Source organism: Vulpes vulpes, chromosome 13 (assembly GCF_048418805.1).
Source record: "Vulpes vulpes isolate BD-2025 chromosome 13, VulVul3, whole genome shotgun sequence".
In the NCBI taxonomy this organism is placed as follows: domain Eukaryota; kingdom Metazoa; phylum Chordata; class Mammalia; order Carnivora; family Canidae; genus Vulpes; species Vulpes vulpes.
Genome location: NC_132792.1, coordinates 129,168,131 through 129,187,418, shown reverse-complemented (window position 1 = coordinate 129,187,418; position 19,288 = coordinate 129,168,131). Strand labels below are relative to the sequence as shown.

Genomic DNA, 19,288 nt, shown 5'->3' with positions numbered 1-19,288 from the left:
TTGATGCTGCCCCTCTCTGGTGACTTCCTCTGGCGAGCTGAGCTCCTCCATGTGGGGGCCATGGCTGCCTGTAGCCTATGAGCACAGCTAAAAGCAGGCCAGGAGGTCTCCCCCAGGCTCACCTTCAGGACTGGGGAAAGACTAGATGTCTTGAAACTAAGATGCGTTGCATGTTTGTTCAACATCCATTCAGTGGGGGTATGAATTGGGAGTATTATGTTTTTAAAAAAATTATCTACTTCAAAGTGACTGAGATCAACTTCTTTATTTTTTCACTTATGTTAACAAAGAGAAAGATGTGTGGAAACCTGAGTTAACTGGCTCCTATGGATGGGTATTAGGGGCAGTTGCTCAGCTGGCTTGTCAATTCACTTGGTGTATTCATCCCTGACCTTGGCTGTCTAAGTATTTATGATTAAATTGCAAGATAACTCAAGGTAAGAAGATCAGAAAAGAAATAGAGAGCTGCTGTCACAGGGACATTCTCATTCCTCCATCCAGAAGACTGACTTCCCACTTGATTGTGCCTGTACCAGAAATTTCCCTATTGGAGTAAAATGAGAGAGGAAAGCTTGAGCTCACCCAGAAATGGGCCACAAATGGCCTTCTTGCTGGAGGTATATTAAGAGGGTGCCATTTCATAAGAAGAGAATGTTCTATCAAGCAATGGAAACCAGGGACAAAGGCTCACTGACATCTAGACATCTTGCAGCCCTGCATGGCATATGCCTATTTTCAAATCTTGCAAGGTGCTGCCTGTTGAAAGGGACTGTAGAAACCAATCCACCAATGCTCGTTGTAAGGTGCTCAACACACCAGCTGGCCTCAGAAATCCAACTTGTGTTCTGTAAAGCAGACATGCCTTGGGAATAAAGGGTAAAGAATTCTCACCAACTTAGCCCAACCAGAGTGCAGGAAGGATCCCGTGGGCTGCCTACCGCATGGTCTGACCATCCTCCAAGGAATGAAAAGCAAGGGTGACCGAAAGATTTCATGAAACTACATCTCCATCTCCTTGTATTGGGCTTCTTTTCTTCTCCCTCACCCCCATTGGTTTGCTTTTGTCTCTCTGCTATTCCAGGGGGCCCTCCTCTCTGCCTATGTCTCACCACTCTCGCCCCAATAAAACCTGATCTCCCTGTAATTCCCTGTTACTCTCAAGGGTCTTCCTCATGTCTTCCCACTTTACTGTATCAGACAAAATACTTGGTTACTGTTTTAATGTAAAAAGTGCGGTGTAGTCTGGAGGCCGGCATTTATGGAACAAGGTGAGACTGGCTCATGATAACCCATCTGTGTCTTTTAAGGTAGGTTCAGAAAGCTAAAAATGACCAGAATGACGTAAGAAATGTTAGACAACATACCATTTTAATGGAGATCCCAAACATTTAAGAGAAACAACCAGAAATCAGCTTTGCCAGGAGAGGTGAGACTTGCTACAGGATGAATTTCCTGGCTCTAATGAAACCTCCACAACCAGAACCACATCCTGTATTGAGTATTCCTGGATGTAAGCTGGAATCTCTGACAAGCTATGGTGTCACACGAGCTCACCTCCAATCTCTGATGGACACGATCACATGTGTAAGTGAAGTGTCAAAACTTAAGAGGACATTGGGCAACAGAAAGCGGTGTCGGTGGGTTTAGCATTCAGATCTCACTCTCCTCCTCCTCTCTACCCCAACTCGAGTGCCCTGGATGATCCTCTCCACACCCCTGTCCCTTGATGGGTGGTGGCCGTGTGTGCTCTGAGCCCTGCACTAAGCTCCGTGGCCCAGGTCCACCTTGCCCAGCTTAATCCTCCCTCCTTCTCTGCAGCTTCGTCCTGGTTTCTTCCTGCCGACGTCTCCAGGCAGCAATGATGGCTTCATCGTCCATTTCTTCCTCCTCCTCCCTGTCAGTGCTTCTCCGATACTGAGACCGCCTCCCTGAAGCGAACCTCCCTTCTTCTCTGTTTTCCATTCTCTCTTTTTCTCCCTCCTCTTCAGACCTCATGAAGCTCTGGGTGAATTTCCTCTTGGCTCCAAATTCAGAAAAGTCTGAGTTAGATGACTCTTCCACGTCTTCCCAGTCCCTGGGCCTGGCCCAGTTTGGACGCCGTGGTTCCGGGGATGCATCCCCTTCAGAGGGCTCAGGGCTCCGGCGGAAGAAGTAGGGCTCTGGGCTCTCCTCTCGGGAGCTGGAGGTCTCGCTGAACATCGACCTGGAGAACTTGTGCATCTCTCTGCCCTCCCTGGTAGAGGAAGAAGAGATCCGTGAAGTGCTCCTTACAGAGTTGCCATTGGCCTCATGGTAGGAGGAGGTGTCCTGCTCCTCCGACTGGGATTTGGAGAACTTGTAGCTGGAGGACTTGGACTCAGTCTCCCGGAGCAGGGAAGATCTGGTGTACTTCCCCCTGGAGCTTCCCGACCAATCCCTCTGGGGAGAAGATTTTTCCTCTGTCCGGAGGCCACTGAGCCACTTGGTAATACTGCCGTCCATCTCTTTGCCAGCCCTGCTACCACTTCCATTGCGATCAGAAATGGCCAGGGAGGAGGAGGTGTCTGTTTCAGGTTTTTGGGAATTACTGCGGGAAGAATACCGGAAGCTCCCGATGGCACTGTCAGTGTCCTCATCCCTGTCACCCACATCATCGTCCTCATCTTCCTTGACCTTCTTCTTCTTGAAAAGGGAGCTCCGTTTGTTGTCGGAGGCCAGCTTCTCCATCTTGTACTCAGACATCTTCTCCCTCAGCTCCATCTGCATCTCCCTTTCCTTCCGGCCAAGCTCTTTCAGATCCACGCTGTCAGCAAAGAGGCTGTAGATAGGCTTGCTGGTCCCCCTGACTCTGCCCCCCTGACTTTCGGCCCTCGGACCCCCCGCAGCGCGGGAGGACAGCAGGGATGGTGAGCCGGAGCTGGGCCCCGGCTGGCTCTGCGGCAGCAGGCAGCCGCCCAGGGAGGAGCCGCTGTGTCCACTGAGAAGGGACACCTGGTCGTCCCCCAGGCAGCCGGCTGCTGGCGCCACCTTCGTGCTCGAGACGGACGGCGAGCGGGGCAAGAGCAGCATCTCGTTTTGCTTCTGGGCCAGAGTTTCACTGACCACGTTGGCAATCCAGTTCTGAATACTGGCAATGGAAATGGTGTCCCCGGGCCCCACGGGCAGGTTGGGCACAGCTGTGCCGGGGAGTGAGGCCAAGCACCCCAATGCGTTGCTCCCTGCCTGCGAGGCGCGGGAGCTGTGGCTCTGGGTGCTGAGCACCGAGGCCGCGTCCTCCTCAGCGCCCACCGAGGAGCCTGCTGCCCAGAAGGCAGACAGGGGGATGCTCCTGCTGGTGGCCGAGCCGTCGGCCTCCCAGCTGCCCAGGGACTGGCTCTCCTCCAACGTCTGCCGGCTTCTCTCCAGCAGCTCCAGCCTCCGCTGCCTCTTCTTGGCCGAGGCGGCGGCGTCCGCCTTGCTGAGCTCCACCACCTCCTCCTTGTCCTCGCTGCCCACCTTCTTCTGGCGCTGCAGCTTCCAGGCCTGGTAGGCCGTCAGGCTGACGCCGGCGCTCTTCTCCCTGTCGGCCTCCTCAGCGCCCGGCTCCCCGCCGCTCTCTTCAGCCCCCAGGTCCTTCTTGTGAAACCCAAATTGGATTCTCTTGATCTTCCACCTCTCGAGGGCAGTGAGCTTGTCCTTGTTCCTGCTGCAGAAGTTGTAGAAGGAGCTGGCCTCGGAAGACACGCTCTCCTGGTCGTCCTGGCGCCCCCTGCTCCCCGCCTCCGAGCTGGCGGCCGCCTCCTCCCTGTGGCTCCGAGAGCGATACCGCCGGGCCGCTTCCTTCTCAATCTCCTGCAGCCTCTGGCTCCACGTGTCCCAGGTGCTCTCCGTGGACACCGAGTCCGAGCGGCGCCTCCCAGCCCGGCTCAGGCTGCTCACCTGCAGCTGCTGCTTCAGGACCCGGAGGTCGTGGCTGCTCACACTCTCCGAAGTGCTGCTCTGGCTCAGCATGCGCCGCCGGCTCCTCCTCACGAAGGAGCCCCCCTCGCTGCCCTCCTCCTCCTCCTCCTCCTCCTCCTCTTCCCTCCCCCACCGCTGATGCCCTTCTGCCTGGTACCTCTCATTTCGGCTCTGCCACTCCCGAATCATCCTCTCCACGTCCTCGTCGTCTTCTGGCTCCTCCCTACCCTGGCCAGAGGCCGGCCGTCTCTGGGCATTTCCAGCCTGGGGGACCTGGCCCGCCGGGAGGCCCTGCTCCTTCTTCCACTCCTCGTACAGCTTCTCCTCCTCATCTTCGTCAATGAGGCTGGGGGGCTTGGAGGCCTGGCTGGCCCGGCCCCAGGAGGAGCCGCTCAGGTGGCTGATGGTGTCCTCCTCCTCCTGCACCGTGAGGCTGTGCACTCTGGCCCCCACCTTGCTCTCCCTATCCTCGCCCTCCTCAGCCTCATCTGTCACCCCTTCCTGGCTGTAGTCCTCTTCTCTCTCCTCCATCAACTTCTCATTGAGCTCCCGGAGCTGCTTCAGGAAGCCGTCATTGGGGTAGATGGCCCGCTTCCGGCGCACAGTCATCAAGGCCTCCAGGATGGCCATGTTGTGGAAGATCATCAGGTAGGCCACCACCAGCACTGCTGACCGGCTGATGCCCATCTCACTACTGACCAGGACTTTCCCTGAAAGCAAACACGAGAGGGAATAACATGACTACGGTGGCTTCCTTATTAGGGTTTTTAAGGTTCTGTTAGAAAGTACGGTTTGGTGGGACGCCTGAGTGGCTCAGTGGTTGAGCATCTGCCTTTGGCTCAGGGCCTGATCCTGGGATCCAGCATGGAGTCCCACACTGGGCTTCCTTGTGGGGAGCCTGCTTCTCCCTCTGCCTGTGTCTCTGCCTCTCTCTGTGTCTCTCATGAATAAATAAATAAATCTTTAAAAATAAATAAATGAAAAGTACTGTTTGGATGTGCTGGACTTAATATATTTACTAGCCTCTGGCATTCATCTGCACTCAAGTCCCATGAGGGATGAGCATCACTGCCCCATGTTACGGACATCAGAGAGGCCAGTGAGGCTGCCCTGTGCTTGGGCAAGCATTTTTTGCACTGCCTGAACGTGGGCAGGGAGGGAAGGGTGGGGAGGGAAAAGAGCTAACAAGTGTCCCCACTTTTGAAACACTGGAGTGCACCCCTACTTTCTTCCTGCCAAATGGATGAGCAACAGAGGGAGGAGAAACAAAGTAATGGGGGGGAGGGGGAAGAAAGAAGAAAAGAAATGAGGCTGAGGTGAATGAATCACAATGACACGGAATGTCAGTGTGGGAAAGCACCAGGAGTATAGTGGAAACTTGAGAATTCCCTTTACAATGTCCTCGATGCTGGATCATCCATCATCCAGGAGAGACTGGATGCTTCCTGTGACAGGGAGCTCAGTATCATGCACATGCACACACACACACACATACACACACATCCTTCACTCTATATTTAGATCAATTTACTCTTTCGAAACTTGTTTCACATGTTAGGGCAAAGTATAGCTTTCTCTAATGAGTATCTCGTGCTCCTACTCTGACATTCTGACATTTCCATAATGAACCAGGGCTTTTATACAAAAATATGTAAGAGATCACTATCACATTCTTCATTAATTTTTTTTTCCCATTTCTTGGCTATTCTGGGTCTTTCAATCATTACTAGCCAAACTTGCAGGTCAAACTTTATTAGTTTTTTTTTTTTTTCCTTAGGAGTCTGTGTCAGGATTGAGCAAATATATTTCAGATTTGGATTGATCCACACAGAATAGAGTGGGCCTCTTGCCACTCTCATTCTGGGCACCGAGGCTTCATTGATGCCATTTAAGCTTGCAATGTGGATGGATAGGTCTTAAAATGAACTCAGATTATCTTTTATATCAACTGAAACCTGTAAAGGTTTTTTTTAAAAAACTGCTATTAAGTCATGTGTCAGCATTTTTAAAACATAAGGATAACTTTACCAATTCCTATTAATGTTTTTGGTAAAAATAACCTTATAGCCTACCAGAAACTTTCACCAAGTCTTGACTCTAGCATTCAATAAATCAGTTATCCCCTTGCCTCATCTTCTGCTTCATGTCCTTAATAAATATGACAAACATGCCTTCTATGCCTTCATTCTAATGGCTGTTTTTGAGCAGCCTGGAACCACGGGAGACCTCCTTGCATGCTGCCATCAATCTATTTGCCAACAGTCTTTGGGGATGCTCGTTACATCTTTAAGAGTCCTAGCTGGGATCCCTGGGTGGCGCAGCGGTTTGGCGCCTGCCTTTGGCCCAGGGCGCGATCCTGGAGACTCGGGATCGAATCCCACGTCAGGCTCCCGGTGCATGGAGCCTGCTTCTCCCTCTGCCTGTATCTCTGCCTCTCTCTCTCTCTCTGTGACTATCATAAATAAATTAAAAAAAAAAAAAAAAGAGTCCTGGCTAACAATATGGGATGGGCAGGGGGTGACTTTCATCAGCACATCTTGCATCCAGTTAAGACTGTTTGTCACACGAAGTCGGAGACCAAGGCAAGCCTAGAAGGGACCTGAGGCCCAGTCACGCAGAAGAACATTATTGCCGAAGGACAGCAGTGACTAGAGGGAGGTGAAGGGCAGAGGGTGTCCTCTCCTCCCATCACCAGCTCCGGGCTCAGCTGTCTCTCACCAAAGACTGCCCTTTAACTGGCTGACCAGGCCACTGCCGCCACTACTACCACCAGCACCAAAGTCTTCCTTCCTTTCTTTGGAGGTGGAGTTATTGAGCCGGCTCACAACAGGACACTTCTGGCACAAGCAGCCCAGTTTCCTCATAGAGACTGGCATCAAGTGCTACTTAGACTCAGTCTGGCAGAGACCAGCTTGGGGGGTGCTGTGCTTTTCCATGCTGTGTTCCCTGCACCCCAGAGTTCCTCTGTGGAGCTTCAAGTGTGGCCTGAGGACAAGGGGGAGGGCGAGGTGGGTCAGGCCCTGGGTGACAAGACTGTCTGCTCTCTGTTTGACACATGGTCACACTGACACTGTACCATATGTATATCCAAGTCAAAGTCAATTTGCAGATTTGTTTGGTTCTGATGAAACATCTCCAGCAATAAAACGGCTTGAGGAAGGTGGTCTTTTTCTAATTTGCAGCCACCATTTTGATGAGCAGCAGGAAGAGGGAGGTGCCCTCTTGATGTGGTCCCTCTGTTCAAAGAGTTTGAAGGATGTAGCTAGTGGAGAGAGCACTGGGCTTGAGTAAGAAAGGTCTCTTTCCATTTTCAGTATGCCTCTACATGGCTGGCTTTTGTGTTGTATTCTCCCAATTATCATTCTCATTTTCCTCAGAATGTTCCCTCTTTCCATATTCGGGAAAAACACAAGAAGCACTTGCCCAGAAGCTATGCTCCCCACCTTGCCACCATGGATAGAATTCAGGGTAGACAAAGGACCAGAGTCTGCCAAGCACATTTTCTCCCTAGGAAATTTGGAAATGACACTGAGGCAGGAAGTTAGGCAGTCTATGTTCAGGTCTGTGAAGGGCCATGCTACCTGGGGTAGAAAGAAAAAGAGAAGATGGAAATCAAGAGTCCAGAGATTATCCAGTCCTTGTTCAGGTGAGTCTGGAGCCACATCCTGTCTTTGGATTTTTTTCTTCTGTTGTTATAATTAAAGTCTTTGGTGATGGTTAAATAGTCTGAGATGGTTTCTACTTACTAGCAACCAAGAGAACCTTGATTATCACACAGCGACCAAGTCACTAAACCTTCCGTGGGTCTCAGTTTCCTCACTTGTAAAATGTAAATAACATCCTCCACTGTAGTTATTGTGGCTATTACCTAAACCGCCCAGCCCAGGTGTTAGTTTGGCCTTCCTCCCTCTTCAGAGCAAACTCCAAAAGCATCCTGGAGTAGAGGAAATCACAGAAGCTACCGCTCAGGGGTGGTGACAGCCCTCAGGCTGGAGTAGGAAGGATGCAGAGGTAACTCCAGTGGGGATAAGGTCCTTTCCCTGCCTGGCAGGCGTGCGGGGTGCAGGGGGTAGAGGCAGAGGCGGGGAGGGCAGGCTGATGGCCACCGCCAGCAGCAGCGGAGGGGAGGAGCAGGTGTGGGGGGAGGGCAGCAGGGCCACAGGGAGGCCCCGCCACCTGCCGGCCCTGGCGGCTCCGGCTCCGCTCGGGTTGGCCTGACCAGGCGCCCTGGTCCTGCTCTGGCCTCACGTCCACGGCCACGCGCTCCCCACCGCTCCGTGCCGGGCAGAAGCGCGCCAGAAACCCCCTCCCGCTGGCGTTTGCACACACGCTCCAGTCAACGATGGTCTGAAGGAATAAATTTTTAAAAGTAGGGATTTTTTTTTTTCTCCATAGAAATGTGTCAAACCATAGGTATTGTTTTCAATTCAGTTTTGTTCACTTAATCCATTATAAGCATCCTCTCATGGTAGCAAGTATGAGGCTCCGTTTTCATTTTTTTAATAAAGATTTATTTATTTATTTATTTATTTATTTATTTATTTATGATAGACATAGAGAGAGAGAGAGAGGCAGAGACACAGGAGGAGAGAGAAGCAGGCTCCACGCCAGGAGCCCGACGTGGGACTCGATCCGGGATTCCAGGATCGTGCCCAGGGCCAAAGGCAGGCGCCAAACCGCTGAGCCACCCCCCCGTTTTCATTTTTTTTTTTTAATTTATGATAGTCACACACACAGAGAGAGAGAGAGAGAGAGAGGCAGAGACACAGGCAGAGGGAGGAGCAGGCTCCATGCACTGGGAGCCTGACGCGGGATTCGATCCCAGGTCTCCAGGATCGCGCCCTGGGCCAAAGGCAGGCGCTAAACTGCTGCCCCACCCAGGGATCCCCCCCGTTTTCATTTTTAATGAGAGCCGAGGTTCCTAGTCTATGACCATATCAAACTTTACGTAACCAATCCACATTTCGTGTTTCTGATCATTCAGACTATGATCCCACGAGTAATCCTTGTAAGCACATCTCTGTGGGTATATCTGATCCCCTCAGGGTGGGTTCCTAGTAGAGCTGCTCTGTCAAGTGTTATGTTCTTAAAGTTCTTACTAAAGGTTGTTTTTTTTTTTTAAAGAATTGAAAAGGAGAGAAAACTATTTCATATAATATACATATATATGTAATATATACGCATAAAATTTATACATTTCATTTTAATAAAAATCTCTATAAAACATTCTATGTATATAGATACATACATATATTTATAACTATACATATACATACACATACATATTTGCCAGGTGCTGTGCTAAGTAAGTTTTTATATGCATTTTAAAATTTAATCCTCATAGCAATGTTAGGAAGATTACATCTCTTTATCTCTGTTGTATATACAAGGAAACAGGTTCTCCTAGAGAAAGACATGGCTCAAGGTCCTGGGGAAGAGAGAGCATAGCAGAGCCTAGACTCAAGCCCGAGGTTTCTGACTCCAGATCTGAACTCCAGCCACCCCCAACGCATGGGCTGCAGCCTGTCCCCAGCCTGGACAGGAGGTGTCCTGTCTACTCTGTGGCTGAGTCTCTGGTCATCTCGCGTTTGGACGACAGCCACGGCCTCAGCACTCCCTGCTCCTAGTCCCACTCTCCTGCCACCACAGTCTCCCAAGCCCAGAGAGAGTTTTCTACAATGTAGATCAGATTCAAGGAGCTTTCCATCTCCTTCACTTTGGCCTTCAACTTCTTGCATGACTGGGCCCTGCCACTCTAACCCTTCCCCACCGTGCTGACATATGAGCCTGTGATCCCGGACACACCAAGCTTTTTCCACTTTAGGAGCTTCAAGCTAGCACTTTCCCTGCCCAGGAATGCTCTTCTTCCTATTTTTCCATGGCTACATCCTTCCTATCACTCGGCTTAAATGTCCTCTTCTCAGAGAGGCTCTTTCAACCACCGTCCCCACGGCATCCAGCCAGTCACTCCAACACATCATCCTATTTGGTCTCTGCCTCACACTTGTCACTCTCTGACACATTTCTCTGTGCTCACTACAGTGTGAGATTCAAAGGTCAGGGCTTTTTCTGTGTCTTTCAGCACAGCACCTAGAACAGTGCCTGGTATGTATTAGGCCCTCAATAATTACCAATAAGATGAATGATTGTCCTTTCCGTGCCTCTCTTCTTAGAATGAGACAACTACCTTCTTAGGACAGATAACCTCCAGACATGCCAGGTAATCCGGAGTTCTCCTGATGTCCCCCACTCTGCCTCTCCCCCTGTGGAGTTCTAGCAGCCTGGAGAAGGCACACTCTACTCCCTCACCTCTGTAGGTCAGCAGGGCTTCATCAAGGAACTCAGCAGCCTTCCGGAAATGCTGGGAGATGTCCACCTCAGGAAAGTCATCCACCTCCACGCCCAAGTACTGAATCTCCAGGCCAGTGTAGAATTCGGGCCCAGTATAGACGCCGGTGCCATGAGCAGCATTCAGGATGTGAGTGATTCCCAGCCTCTTCAGCCTCCCTTTGTTCACAGCTACGCTCCTGGGGAGGAGGAAGGAGTCAGAGAGTTTTTGCCAGAGTCAGAGCAGGAAAGGTGCATTACCAGAGACCAGGAGCGAGAGGCCACAGCTGGGTGAGCACCTCATTCTCTGGTGCCAGGCAAATATGGTTATAAAAAGGGGCCAGAGAAAGAAGGACAGGGAGCTGGGCAGGGGAGGGTAGAATGAAGAGGAGAATAAGACTGATAGGGAAGGAAATCTTTGATCTAGAGACCTCTGGTTTAAAATTCTTTGCCTTGGGAATGGACATTCATCTGGACGCAAAAGTGGCAGACAGAACTAATGATCAAATTAGATGTGCTTCACGTTGATATGTCATGCTGTATTTTTCAAAGTCCTTTTACACACATTATTTCATTTTATCCCTAAGGATAAACTTAAGAGGTAGATAGGGTAACTATTTTCATTCCCGTTCGAAGATTATAAAAATGAACCTAAGAACTTTTCTGACTTCCCAGGACTGAAAGGAAAAAAGACTGAACAAAGAGAGGTGTTTTGGTTTCTAGTTCACAGCTCTTTTTGCTCAGTGAAGTAAGTGGAGCTTGGTTTGAAGAGGCTCTGAAGATGAGATTGCCAAAGAAGAACCAGAAACCTGGGGTTATCCGGAGGCATCTGGGGTCCCTGGTGAGCATGATGGAATGTCCCTGGATCTCCAGAGCTAGCTAGAGATCACTTAGGACTTGATGCCCAGCTCTGAGGTTCAGGTTGTGATCATCACTCCTGGTGGAGTACAAGCCCCACCGTCCAAAGTTGTCTTCCCTACTGCCTGCCGCCACGGGGGCCCCCAAATCCCCTCCTTTGCTTCTACATATATGAGTAATTGCACAGGGAGGCTATCTCATTATGTAGCTAATGGATCAACAAAGATTAGTTTCACAAACTAACCTGTGGGTACTGATTGTACATTAGCAGGACCCTGAAGGAACAGGACATGAGTGAAGTGTTTTGGGTTTTGTTCTGAAAAACCACTCATAAACTTTTTAAAAATAACATTTTTTCTGATTATAAAACCAAGAAATGTTTACTCTAGGCAATCTGTACAATTCAAAAGAAACCTAGAGAAGAAAATAAAAACCACTTGTAGAACTACCTCTTAGAGAATATTGTTACTGTTTAATCACATTTGTTTCTAATTGTTGTCTATGCAAAAGTGCATACACACATCTATGTGTTGCTCAATTAGTATCGTATTATACATATCTATGTACATAGATATGTATTAATTATAACCTGTTTGTCATCTTATTATATTGTGAAAGTCTTCATTGGTATCATCCCTGACTCCAAATGTCCCATCAGACAGCATCAACTTGTGGGATGAAGCTATTGGGGCCTTTGCGGGGAAAGTGGGAGGTGTTTCATGTGTCTCGGGCACTGAAAGGGTGGGACAAAGGGTCACAACTTGCAGCAGTCAGACTCACTTCTCTGCTATGAAGACATTGGGCCAGACCTCATCCACCTCATTCCAGGGCGCCTCCTGGCGGTCTTGGACCAAGGCCCGCTGTAAATCCAGGACGCAGGGGGTATTGTATAGGCTGGTGTCATCCATCTTCTCCCTGACACGGTTGTACAGGTCCTCCACCAGCAGCTGCTCGGCCGACTCCAGCATGCCTGGACACTCTGCCTGGGCTCTGATCCCCCGTGGCTTGAATTCTAGACAGGACAAGCAGTATTCTCATTAAGGAGTTAAGAATACCACGGCCCTCCCCATTCTCAGGAGGATCTGCTCTTGGCCAGTCTGCTGCTAGGACTCTGAGCATGCCCCAATACCAGGAAGGACTTAATGAAGGTCTGGGGGTGGTGGTGAGGGCTGCATTGGCCTGGAACTTGTGGTCAGGACCAACAACAGTATAGGTAGATGGGTGTAGGTTGAGGGACACTCATTTCCCTTATTCCCTCCTGTATTTTTCTAAAGGTTGATAATTCCTTAGACCAAGGTCCTTAAGTACCTGGCGTATGTCTGATTCACCTGCACAGCTCCCACAGGGTACCATGTAAACTAGAAGCATTTACCAAATGAATAAATGGCATTCTTTCATATCACATTTCACTTTATTAGTTTGACTCCTTTTCATACGGAATGCAGGTAACTTGGGAAAAGTAAAACTTTCAGCATTTATGTGAGGTCACTTTCTCATACACACTTAATTTAGTTGTTTATTTTCTTGTCTGCTTCTCCGCACTGGAGTGTAAGTGCCTGTGAATCTCAGTCCCCCAAACTTTCTGGCAGGCAGCAAGGGTTTGCCAAGAACTCCCATGCAGGTCCCAAAACACCACGCAGGGCCTTTCTGCCTCAGAAAAGCTCAGATTGCAAATGAATTCAAAATCTATTCACCCACATCTCCAGTGAGCCTTTAGCTCCTCCTCCTAATATTTTTGTTCCCGGTTTTTCAAATTTGGAAGGAATGTAAGATATTTCTTTCTCTGAGAAATATAAGAATAAAGGAGGGCAAAACCTTTCCTGCCACTTAGTAGCCGAAAATACTGAATAGAGAGAGGGGGGAAAGTAAGAAAGGAAAGAGTGTCTCCCGTGTGGGCCATGACCTCTTGCTGGCACCATCTCTTTCCCTGATGGGTGAAGAGCACAGCCACATTTGGTGACTAGACTTGGCCCAACCCTTCACAAGCTGAACAGGTGTCCATGAGCTAGGCCGACTCCTCAAGGTCTGCGGGTCCCGGGGGTTCTGCTTTCTACCCAGGTCTGAGCACTCCATTTCCCTAAAGCTCTTCTCTCTCTCTTCCCTTTTCTGAACCACCTGATGGGCCCCCCCATCCCTGAATCAGATCTCAGCTCTAAATGTTCTCTGATCTCCGTTTCAAAAGCAGAAAAAAGAAAAGCCCTGCAATCCCAGAGCTCTATTTTGTTTAAAAATAGATGAAGCGTTCCTATTCTCTCTACCACTCAGTCTTCTCCCCTGGCTCTCCTGGGATCTTACCTAGCAAATGTAAAAGGCCCTCTCCTTCCCTCCCCTAACAGAGGCTTCTCTTCTTTACTACATATAAAAAAGTAAAACTCCCTGATGCCTCATTAAAATATACAGCATTGTCCTCCTCAGCTATTTACATAGCTGGTTGTTGTCTTGATTTTTCCCTTTCCAGTTTAAAAACAAGTGTGCCAGCCCTTCATTCTTACTGGCAGCTCCTGCTTTCCCCAGGTCTGGTCTACCTCCCTCCCTGCATCAATTTCTCCCATTTATTTTACTATGTAATATTCCTTCAGAAGAAAGCAAAGCCTATACTTTTCTCCTTGAAGCTCTCTCGGGTGTGTGGCACATGCAGACTTTCATGAAAATGAAGGGTTCTTCAACACATGTTTTTATCCCTCTGATCCCTGGTGAGCAGGGTAATGTTTTGAAATAGCACCTGATACATTTTCCTTTCTCTGCTGTGTTTTTTACCTCCCCACTCCACCCATGAGCCACTGAGACTAAGAAAACCTAGGCTCAATGCCCCAGACAAGGGATGGTAGATAAAATCTAGAATTTAAGAAAAGGCACTGCTTAGCTTTAGATTTCAACCTACATGTGCAATGTCCTGTAGACCCATCTAGAGCATTCTATAGGCTTGAAAGCAAAGTTTTCAAAGAGAGGAAATGGTTTTCTTACAGCTCTGAAAGCCAGATTTTTACTTCCCAAGAACCCAAGCATGGAGAAGGGTCCAGGGAGTAAGGCACAGAGCAGGGGTGTTGCAAATTGGAAGGTGAGGGAAGTTCCCAAACACATGGGAGGGAAAAAGAACTTCAAGAGCTAGGGTGGTGCTGGGATCAATTCAGAGAGATCTAGACTGGGTGAAGCCACTTTGGCCTGGCTTGGAGCAAAGGGAAGAGAGACTCCAGGTAGGGCGGTAAAAGAAAAGGGAAAAAAACTTGAGAGTTCCTTGAGAAGATGGGGCCCCCGGGGATGTCTACGTCACAAGCAGTGGCAGATGGAATTTCTGGCTCCTCATGAAGTGGATCCAGGTGCCCTTAGCGACCTTGGGGGCACCCAGAGGGCCTGAGGACAGAGAAAGACCTGGGACTACATGGAGAAGCAGCAGTATGTGTGGTTCTCACAACTAAAGGCCAGGGAAGGGTTCATAGCCACCAGCAGTGGATGCCAAATTACGCTCAAAGCCCAGCAGGACCCTGTGTCATTAGCATGGCTGCTACGTCCTACCCCACCCCACCAGTAGTGACAGAGACACTCAAAGCAGAGGGAGGAGAAAAGATATTTGCCCAAAATTGATTAAAAAAAAAATCCATCCAATCAGGATGAGTATCCTTGAATGAAATATATAGTATGTTTTCTGTGCCAAAATTTACGGTGTGCATATTAACATTTCTCCCCATTCTACCTTTCCCTGCCTCCTCCTCATACATAATTCAGATTGAAAACCACCTTCAAACACTAGTGGGAATGCAGATCTAAATCTAGATATCCTGGGCAGCCAGGTGGCTGTGCAGTTTAGCGCCGCCTTCAGCCGAGGGCCTGGGGACCTGGGATCGAGTCTCATGTCGGGCTCCCTGCATAGAGCCTGCTTCTCCCTCTCCCTGTGTCTCTGCCTCTCTCTCTCTCTCTCTCTCGCTTTCTCTCTCTTTGTCTGTATTTCATGAATAAATAAATAAAATCTTAAAGAAAATGAGTAAATCTAGATATCCCTTTGAACAGAACTCTCTGTGTGCTTCTGGTCATTTCTTGGGCTTTCAGGTCTGTGTCTCTAGTATAAGCCACCCCAGGATTTCTGAGATTAACTACAAAACTGAATGAGAGGACATAGAAGCAGATTGGCACTGTCTCCCTGGCTGCTGACTCCAGAGAACGATTCACACCGATGCGTAATAATTTCCGCCTCTATCTCTTGAAGGTTGATGATGAGTTGTATTGGCCGAATCACAATCTTTGGATCGTGATGGGCAGCCCCTGAGAAGCACCCTGACCTCCTCCAGTGGGCCCTCTGCAGGGATCCCCAGATGGCTGTGGACTCTGCTTGCTTCCACCCGCCTTCTGGTGGCATTACCTTCGTTGATGATCTGTTTAGCTGCAACCGATGAAGACAGGTGAATGGGCTCCATGAAAATGCTTTCTGTTTCTGCATCTGAGACCATCGAGTACCTAAGAGAAAAGAGTATTTGTGTAAGATGACTCTGAGCCGCATCTGAGTGGGAGGCATTCTTTTTAGACAGGAAACCTGGGCCTGACTTTAGGCACAGTGGACAGCAATGAGAGATAAAGGGAATGCCCTCCTTAGTTTAGGGAACCTGAGAATGACAAACACTGTGGCTCAGTTGCCACCTTTCAGACCAGAGTTGGCACTTATGTGAGCTGATGTCTAAGGACGTGGTAGTCTAGGCTGTGGAGGGAAGAGCGCATGTCTATGGTTGGGGAGATCTCACCCTGATGTGAGTTCACCTTCTCTACTGAGTTACACTGTTGTTCATATTTTCTATCTTGCCCCTGTTCCTCTGTTATCAATACTATAGGATGTCCCTAACTATGCTGTTCCTGAGGTTCTGCTGGATTGGTGGGCTGGGTAGGCTACCGTCCTTACCCCTTACCCCCATGCCCTATATCTTTGCCCTGTTTGAAAAAGAATGGGCTAAGAATGATGGGCTGGCACAGGGAAATGTGAAGGTTTGCTCAAATGCACAGTCCTGATTCTGGACACAAGAAATCAAGACTCAGCCTGAGCCCAGGGATGCAATCAAGTAACATAGGTAAATGTCAAGGTAATTTTCCACAAATAATTCAGCAGAAATGTCCTAAGGGATTTGAGGAACATATTTCCATATTTTAAAATATTCCATATTTTAGGCACCTCGGGCTATTGTTTCCATTGCTGTCACATTGCCTTGAGTCATGTCTGGGTATTCCAGAGGGGGGAAAAATGATATTGACATTGCTGATTTGGTTGTACTTTGAATTCTCTCTTCCTCAATCTGTCTGCTACTATTTACTTTTCAAAATCTTCAAACAGTTGCTGTATCCTTCTGTTCAGGTTTTATAAAGGCAGTCCATGGGAGAGTGGAGGGTGTGTCTGCCATCTTAGCCAGGACTGGAACCTCTGTTCTACTGTCCTTTTGCTTTTAAATGTCTGAAGTCAATGTGTTTCCTGATTCTTATAAGTGACCTATTTTATCTTTATTAAAACCCATAGGATCTTTTGGTTCACGGTGTTTAGAAACTTCCCAATGACGTTCATTGGTTATTTTCATCCATTGTTCTGGGAATGGATACCATTTTTGAGTGCCTTCTATGAATTTAATCCTGACGAAATTCTCACACAGTAGGTATTATTATTCCACTTTAAAATTAGGAAATTGGGGAACGTGGGTGGCTCAGTGGTTGAGAGTCTGCCTTTGGCTCAGGTCATGATCCTGGGTTCTGGGATTGAGTCCCACATCAGGCTCCCCACAGGAAGTCTGCTTCTCTCTGTGTCTCTCAAGAATAAATTAAATTAAATTAAAAAAATAAAAATAAAAAGAGTAAATTGTGGCCCAGATAACCTAATGAAATTCTCCAATCCAATAAATAAGAGGCAGGGCTAGGATGCAAACATAGGGCAATCCTGCTCAAAGTCCAATCTGCTCCTCACCACAATACACTATTTAGATTAGACAGAGAAGGTAAGTTGATTGGTGGATCCCCAAGCCAAACATAGACTTCGACTCAGAAAAGTACTTAAAAAATACTTGTTGAAAGCATGGATTGATGAATAGATAGATGAATGGATGGTCTGAGTTGAGTTGTACTGAGTCTGGCTGAACTGCATGGAGCTACCTTGAGCAAAGATAAGTTTAGTTGAATTGATTAACAGAACAATTTTCTCATCGTAGAAATCCACACGAGAGTCCTCCCTTGGGAGAATGGTGTGCTCAGGGCTAGTCAAGCTATGGAGAAAAAAAAATCTTTGCCAAAAGAAAGGAGCCTATGACTCTACCCAGAATGTGGCTAGACTTGTCAATGCAGCAAAAGCGACAGCACAATGTGGTATTATTGTTGGTGGTTCCTGATGGATTTCCAAGAAAAGTGTTGGATTCCCATTCTAGCATCAAGTACTCCTCTAATACTCTAAATACTCAAGAAGATGCATTTTTATATAAGTATGACTGGGAAGTGGGGGTGGATTCAGGGTGAAGCGTACAGGATAGTATCCTTGCTTATTAGAATCAGTGAGGTCTCATTATTTGGAGGGTAGTAGTAAAGAGTGAACGCTTGGTGGGCATGGGCATGAGTTCTGTAAAGGCACACCTGAGGTCATTTTATTTACTTCTGTATCGCCAGCACATGGAAAGTGATCGGCCAACTAAGAATAGACCGAATGGATGATGGGCAGACAGCTGGGTAGAGGCACGAACAGACAGACAGATGGAAGAATGCATGGGATTTACTGGGTATTGGGCAAGGTGTCCACATATCACCTTGAGGAGCAAACCCAATAGTCTTCAGGGCCCTGCCATCTCTGGCTGCTTTCTCCTCTGCAGCCTCGGCTCACACTGGCTTCCCTCTGGCTCACTCCTCTCTAGGACACTAACCTTCTTTTGGCTTTCCATCCTCACCAAGCTTCCTTTTGCCCTGGGACTTTCCAGAAGCCCATTTCCACCGCCTACATGCTCAGTGCTTCCCCCCTTACCTATCTTGCACATTTTAGTCCAATCATCACTCCTCTGGTCTCTACCTCTCTCATTGCACGAAGTACCTTTCCTTTATGGTGCTGCTATCAGGTGCAATTTTACTTTTATTTATGAAATCATTTGATAAATCCCTGTTTCCTTTACTAAATCATACCCTCTATGAGGCAGGCACCATGACTGGTACTTTGATGACTGTGTTCCCAGCACCTAATACAATGTCTGGCACAGACTAAATGCGTAGAAGGGATTTTCTTATTCACAGACTGAACTAGTCCTCAGTATAGTACCGTATTTATGGTGATGTAGCAGTTTCAACAATTAGCAACAGGCACTTATCAAGTATTCGCTACTTGCTCAACATTTTACTGGGATACCAGTAGCAAGCTCAGAAGGAAAACCAAGGTTCTAACTATGTTCTGTTCATGCTCATTCTCTGCCCTTGTGAGGCCACATTGCATACGATCTTGGAGGCCAATGTTGACAATTTGCAATTTTTCCCTAGGGTGGATTAAAGGTGGCCCGGATCTGTGACACTCCTCACACCTCCTTTGAATCTGGGTGGTCTCTGTGACTGCTTTTACCAACAGAATATGGTAGAAGTGACACTATGGCATTGTCTGGCCCCAGTCTTAAAGGCAGCTTCTCCTTCCTGGCTCTCTTTGGAAGCCCTGAGCTGTCATGTGAGAAGACCACCAAGCTGAAAAAGCCAATGGTCAGCAGTTCATGCTGAGCTTCCAGCCACATGGATGAGTCACTTACTCCTCCACCTGTCAAGCCACCACAGCCGACACTACACAGACAAGCTGCCCAGTAGGCTTCTGTCCAAATTCCTAGCCCACCAAAAGGGGAGCAAAATAAAATCATTGTCTTAAGTCATTATGTTTTGGGGTAAATTTGCTAAGCAGCAACAGATCACAGGAGCTGTGTTATTTCAAGGGCTAAGAAGTGAGATTTGAGAAAATGCTAAGGCACCTTCTCCCTAATAGTGAACGTAGAACCTAATAAATATCATTGAATGACCTGGAATTGTTGCAGTTGGGAAGTAACAACAAAGTAACACCAATATGAGAGCAAGCCCTGCCACCACACCAGACCCTGTGGACGTTTGGGTCCAGGTTTCAGGGCGGTCTCAGTATTAAAATAGCAACATTCCATAAAACTAAAGTCAGAACCTCAAATTTTATATACATATGAGTGATATCCTTGTAAATAAACAA

The 19,288-nt window shown here is 48.2% G+C and overlaps 1 protein-coding gene across 2 annotated transcripts in view; it reads right to left on the bottom strand.

The window, feature by feature from the left end:
• Nucleotides 1-1,349: 1,349 nt before the first annotated feature.
• STYXL2 (serine/threonine/tyrosine interacting like 2) overlaps nt 1,350-19,288 on the bottom strand; it is a 30,898-nt gene continuing 12,959 nt past the window's right edge. For both annotated transcript variants that reach the window (XM_026003369.2, XM_072732917.1), the window contains exons 3-6: nt 15,458-15,552; nt 11,884-12,115; nt 10,228-10,445; nt 1,350-4,628 (exon numbers count right to left, since the gene is read on the bottom strand). In XM_026003369.2, coding sequence (XP_025859154.2) covers nt 1,795-4,628; nt 10,228-10,445; nt 11,884-12,115; nt 15,458-15,552 — 3,379 coding nt within the window. In that variant the 3' untranslated portion in view covers nt 1,350-1,794. The remainder of the gene's footprint in view (nt 4,629-10,227; nt 10,446-11,883; nt 12,116-15,457; nt 15,553-19,288) is intronic.